We start from the raw sequence: 6393 nt of genomic DNA, 5'->3' as shown, positions 1-6393 counted from the left end.
GGGCCGGGTGGGGGTTGGGAACCGGTCTGACCTGGACAGGTGGCGTGGGGCGACCGCAGCGCCCTCAGCTCGGCCCGGCCGGGACTGCGCTCCGGGGCCGCACAGCGGAGTCTGGGCGCTGGGTCACCGCCCCGGAGAGCCCTGCCGAGTGACGCCGGTCTCTGCCTTGCAGGAATGAATTCAACTACTTCCAGAGAATGACCACAACCACCTCAGTGGAAGGTAACGGGAATTCTTAAGGGATTGGGGGAAGGTGGCTTTCCAGTGTGCGTTCCGTGCAGCGCCTTCCGTGCTACGCTGGGATCCTTTCTCTTACTAGCAATCTGAGTGCAGTTCCCAGGGTTCCGCAAGCATTTGCGTGTGTGTGTGTGTCATTTTGAGACAGGATCTCACCATGCAGGTGAGGCAGGCCTTGAGCTCCCTTTGTAGCCCAGGCTGTTCTCGAACTCACAACGATCCTCCTACCTCAGCCTCCCGAGTGCTGGGATTACAGGCGTGAGCCACCACGCCCAGCAAGCATTTGCTCTTGTTTTATACTTTTTAAAATTTTGTATCAACGAAAATGTGCCACTCGGGTAATGGACAAAATGGGCAGCTAAGCAGAAGCCTGAGTCAGAGAAAGTGGCCCTTGGAATGTAGCTCAGAGGAGGTCTTTGGTTTTGGGTTTTTATTTGGGGAACTGGGTCTCACTTTGTAGCCCATGCTGGTGTCAAACATACTCTCGATCTTCCTGCCTCAGCCTCCTGGATGATAGCTAGGATTGCAGCCTGCACCGCCTGGGCAAGGGGGGCACTTGGAATAGCTGCGAAAGCTATAGACGATAATGCCTAAGTCAGTTCCACAGAGAAGAGAAGAGCTTTCTAGCGCATCTTGATGATTCTAGATGTTGGGTGTCTGGCAAAGAAGGGATGAGAATCGAGAGTTGTAACACTTGTGATGAACATGACATTCACTAGAGAAGTGGGTAATCAAAAGAGGATATGTTTAGAAAAAGGTAAGGAGCTCATGGAACCACGCCCGTGCATCCTGAGAACAGGCAGGTCATTTACTGCGCCTTTGACCCAGGTGTCTTTTGGCTCTCAGTTTTTCCTAAGTAATTAAGAAATAGGACCTACATGTATAAATTGCTTATAGGAGAAAAGGATAGAGACACAGCTCAATGTGTTTCAAGGTAAATTGAGTAGAATATCACAGACTTTTTCTAAGTGTGACAATTTAAATCTACAAAGTACAGAAATATGAACCACTATACTATATTAAGCAATTAGGACCACACTTACTAGCTGTTGAGCAGTTTTCTAAGTCCTTTTTACCCTCAACAATTGATGTGGAAACTACTCTTTTATTACTAAGGGCATAAAGTACAAAGAGTTAACAAGACTTAGCTAGTGGATGACAAAGTGCATTCAACTTGAGCACTTCAGCCTGGAATCTTTACTATTATCTATGTTGCAGTTAAAAGTTAATGCTGCTTATAAATTGGATAAAACCAAAGGTAAAAAATAGGAATCATATATAGGTAACAAGTGATAAACATGAATTATGACAAAGCTGTTTTGCTGTTCCTGTGGAGCTTGTTATTTTGCAGTAGTAGGTATGTAACCCAGGGTCAGTGTGCTGGACAAGCACTCTACCCCAAGGCACATATATCTCCTGTCCTGATTTGCCTCTTAAAAGAAAATCCGCTAGAGAACACCAGGACAGTCATGCTTGTACATATTTGTGTGATGATGTGAAAACAACATGTAAACTCCCAAGACAAAGTTATCACTTCTGTGTAACTTTATAGGTAAACAGAATCTGGTGGTAATGGGTAGGAAGACTTGGTTCTCCATTCCTGAGAAGAATCGCCCTTTGAAAGACAGAATTAATATAGTACTCAGTAGAGAACTCAAGTAAGTATCATAAACATAAGCTGATCAAAATAAAATCCTGTCCTATTTCTTACAGTACAGAACAGTGATATAAAAGCTCGTTAATGTCAAAGGTCACAGAAAGTGAATAAGATGTTACACTAAGTGACAGTTTATTCTGCTGCTTACCTGATTGGTAATATGTATCACTTTGAAAGTTACATTAAATCTGACTATGATAACAAATTTTTCAAGAGTCAGGATACACAGTAGGGGCCGAGGAGATAGCTCAGTAGAATAAGTGCCTGCCTGGCAAGCGCAAGGGCCTGAGTTCAATCTCTGATTCTGCCAAAAATAAAAATAAAAAATAAATTTAAAAAAGATACACAATGTAATCAATTACTTTTTCCCTGTTAACCATAACATTCAAATAACAGTTTGCACTTCACCAGGAATATGACGGCAAGTCTTTCAAAGTATTGAAGTGGTACCAGAATCCTCTAAAGAAATTGTCTGAAGCTGTCTCTGCTAAGAATTTTCTTGTCCTGCACACTGACGCAATCTCTAGTTCCTGGGACTCTGCGGGGGAGGGTAATTGCGAGTGACTGGAGGAGCAAGAAGCTCAGTTGCTTCTCTTTTCTTCTTTCTCATCAGTCCCCAGGAGAGCTTTATTCCTTTCACATTTATAAATTATTCTACCCACTTAAAAAGTCAGATGTTGTTCATTATAATTTGGAATTTTTTAAAAAACAGATTACCGGCGAAGTCCCCGCAGTGCTTTGGCTTTGACCATGGCTTTGACTTCATCACTCTGTGATGATTCTTGGTTTCTATTTGGTAGAGGAAAAAAACAGTCTGTCTCAACAGAGGCCCAGAGTTCTCCGCTAAGCTGTAGTTGCGTGACGTGCGTCTTCACTTTGTAGTGCCAGGAGAGACACGTTTCCAAAGCTAGACAGCCAGCCCTGCTCCGGAAGAACTGGGGCGGTGGCCCCTGGCTGCACAGCTTCTTTGGTGTGAGGTAGTGGTGAGGGTGGCCCAATTTCAAAGGGTGAATTGTGTGACAGATGGCTTGTATGTCAGTAAAGTTGTTTTTCCAGTCTTAGACACCAAGACGTAAAGCCGCGCGATTGCGGTGCGGTGCCCTGGACACCGTCTGTAGAGAGGCAGAGTTGCCTGTGTGCTCGAGACGTGCGGCCTCTCATCTGGCCGCTCCGCACGCACGGGGTGTGCCGTTCCCTTTGTGCTTTCACTGCCACCTCCCTGGCGGTAACGGAAGCCCTTGTGCAGCCCCGCTCCTCACACCCAGCATGGCAGACACTGTTGGCCCTGACACCTGGCCGCTTCCGGCTTTGGCAGGGACGGGTGAGCCTTGCTGCCCCGTAGCTTGTTACCTGCCCTGTGGGATTGGTAGTGACACTCTGTGAGTAAGGTTTCTAGCCTACCCCGGCCTTGCTGCGTTGGAGCTTACGGAAAATGGCAGCCTTGAGATTGCAAGGCGCAGGGTCAGCATCGCATTTCATCTTACTCTGTGCTTCTTCCTTCCTTCTGTCGTGAGACAGAAGTCGCCCCCTAAGTCAGGCCTTACCCTCTATCTAGCACTTTTTTCTAGATTCCTGTTTTTTCTGACCTGGAGCCTTCCTCTATAATCCCACCCTTTGCTATTTAAAACTTCACAGCCAGTTGTATTCTGTAGCCCTCTGGGCTCTCCTGTCAAGCAGTCTGTCACTCTTGATCCTACCTGTGCCTCCTGCCGCTGTCTTACCTGTCTTTCTGTCCTTCCACGTGCAAGTGAGGAGTTAGACTCCACCATCCCCCACGCCGACTGATGCCAGCTCTGTGGTTGGAGGCTCTACTCTGCGTTTGTTTGAGAAAATCCCAAGAAGGAAAATTAGCAGGGAAATTAGTCGCAGCATGCAGCTCGCTGGTTCCTTTCTGCGAAGCAAGCTGAGCAGTGCCGACGAACTCATGTTCGCTCAGCCTCTGGCCTTGCAGGGCATCAGTTCTCGGTGAGACATCTCTATGCTGCTAACTCACACCTTTGCAGAAGGTTCTCCCTGTGTCTTTGCTACCCCACTTGAGTCTCACACAAACCTCTTCTCCTTGGTTTCTCTCGCTCTCTCCCTCTCTCTTTTTTTTGTAGAACCAGGGATTGAACTCAGGCCTTGCGCTTGCCAGGCAAGCACTTATTCTACTGAGCCATCTCCCGGCCCTTCTCCTTGGCTTCTCCTTTCCAGACTCACTGGTAGGCCGGGCAGGTGGCCTTCACTGAACCTTCTGCAAGCCATCGTGCCCATCTTCTCCAGGTTACTGCCCCTGAACACCTTGGTCTCTTGCAGCCCCTCTTACTGCTCTGGTACCGCGGGCAGTAGCTCTGCTCGGTTAACTTAGCCTTTGTTTCTTTCTCTCACCTGAGTGAAAGCGTCTGGTTGCTTTGTTCCAAGTCCATAGTGAAATCAGAAACATTTCGGGAGAGGCAGGAAGAAGCAACCAAGCGAATAATACCTCTTGATTAATCGTTGTCAGAACTACTAGTTCAAGGGTAATTATACAGTCTCTGAAAACACCAGGCTAAGAAGTTGACATTGAATTATAATTCCTTTTCTGTGCCGAATTACTATGAATTTCCTTATTTATAAAGGGAAGTGCCACCCTGGGGGAGGAGCTTAGTTTCCAGAGATTGAGAGACATCAAGTTTATTGATAGACATGAAATTATTTAACTCTTCCCTCATACTTTCAATAATGCAATTAGCAACAGACTCATTTTCAAAAGCTTCACTCATTCCTGTGTTGTTCAAGACAAAGTTTGAATATCACGCCAGACTTTCCATAGTCATTCAGATACTGTCTTCCCAGAGCCAGGGAGATGGCTCAGTAAAGGGTCTGAGTTCAATCCCTGGTTCCACCAAAAAAAAAAAAGAAGTCAGATACTCTTTTCCCAATATCGTATCATGAAAGTTTTCAGACACACAGAACTTCACATTAAACAGCCGTACACCTACCACTTCTGTCCTCCCAAGAGCTTTCTTTTCTCTGGTTTAGCGCATACCCATTCATCCACCGATGGGCTTGTCTGGGTGCATTTCAGGATAAATCGCAGGCGTTAGTGTGTTTTCTCCTCAACATTTCATACATTCAGTCACCAGAATTCAGCATTTCTTTCCTTTTGTTTCTTTGGGTAAACATTAGGCCATGAGGGAGCTGAACTGTGATCATCCCCCTGCTAGCAAGGTCTCGGCAGTAGTTTGCACCAGTGCACCCACACCCCCTCCAGACAGCATGTGGTGCATGTGGTGGTGACCTGTGGAGCTCCCTCGGGCCCTGTCCTGGCACCGCTCACCCCTGCAGACACAGCGGTCGCCCTGGTGGTCTCCGCCACAAGGTGGCACATGTGATTTTGCTGTTTGATGTACACAGACTCCAGATGCTTGAACACAGGCCGCCTACGTGGGGGGCTGGAACCGTGCTGGTGCTGGGGCTTTCGTCAGGAGAGTTCATGCGCATGATTATAGTCTTGTGATCACTGCCCCTTACTCGGGTTATGTGCCTACTGTGGGTAGGTTTACAGACACTGAATGTGATTTTGTAATGCAGGGAACCTCCCCAAGGAGCTCATTTTCTTGCCCCAAGTCTGGATGACGCCCTGAAGCTTATCGAGCAGCCAGAATTAGCCAGCAAGGTGGACCTGGTGTGGGTTGTGGGTGGCAGCGCCGTTTACAAGGTAAGGAGATTGCCATAGTGAGCGGGAGCGCTCTCTCTGCCTTGCTCTGTACTGCCTGCGTGGACAGTAGGTGGGAGGTGTGCAGCCTGTTGTGTGAAACTCAAAATGCAAATCATTGGCATAGGAAGCAGCTCCTATCCCTAGTAAGTTAAATGTATCATCAGGGTAAATTATTTGTTGGACACTGGCATGCAAAGTAAATAAAAATACAAAAAGTATACTTTTCAGTCTGTGTTATTTTGATTGACAGTTGCATGTATTATGTATAACATGTTTAGAAATACATATACATGATGGATTATTACATTGAGCACATTAACATGCATTAGCTTATTCTCTGTGGTCAGAACACAGGAAGTCACCCTACAGTTGTCAGGCACCCTGTCTCCCGTTGTGCAGTAGGGCTGTGGAGCTTATTCTTCCTGAGTGAGTTTTTTTGCCCTTGTAGCTTGGGCGGGCCTAGGTTTGTTGTTGTGTAGCTGACGGCCTGTGGGCCACGCCGTGGCGCACATCACACGCCTGCTGTGGCCCTTGCCTTGCAAAGTAAGGACGTGGGGTCTTCGGGTCCCGGCATAGTCACTCTGGACCTTTACAGAAAGTGTGCTCCACCAGTGGCTCTGATGTAGAACCTCCCCTGGTATAAACGCAACTGATTACACTGAAATTTTAGCGTTTCTGACTTTTGACTCAGATTAAGGGAGCTGATGCTTTTTGCTTTATTTCACAGGAAGCCATGGATCGGCCAGGCCATGTCAAACTGTTCTTGACAAGGATCATGCAGGAATTTGAAAGTGACACATTTTTTCCAGAAATTGATTTG

General features: G+C 46.9%; 1 protein-coding gene across 2 annotated transcripts in view; it reads left to right on the top strand.

Annotated features, from left to right (window-relative positions):
- The first annotated feature begins 158 nt into the window (after positions 1 to 158).
- The window catches only part of Dhfr (dihydrofolate reductase), a 13166-nt gene continuing 6931 nt past the window's right edge, over positions 159 to 6393 (top strand). Inside the window, exons 1-3 of one of the 2 annotated variants that reach the window (XM_023700974.1) lie at positions 159 to 222; positions 1790 to 1895; positions 5447 to 5573. In XM_023700974.1, coding sequence (XP_023556742.1) covers positions 198 to 222; positions 1790 to 1895; positions 5447 to 5573 — 258 coding nt within the window. In that variant the 5' untranslated portion in view covers positions 159 to 197. Of the gene's footprint in view, positions 223 to 941; positions 995 to 1789; positions 1896 to 5446; positions 5574 to 6393 lie in introns of those variants that run through there. The other variant, XM_023700973.1, reaches the window with a different exon arrangement.

This window comes from Octodon degus, unplaced genomic scaffold (assembly GCF_000260255.1).
Source record: "Octodon degus isolate 3935 unplaced genomic scaffold, OctDeg1.0 scaffold00129, whole genome shotgun sequence".
NCBI classification, from domain to species: domain Eukaryota; kingdom Metazoa; phylum Chordata; class Mammalia; order Rodentia; family Octodontidae; genus Octodon; species Octodon degus.
This window is presented reverse-complemented; position numbering and strand designations above follow the sequence as displayed.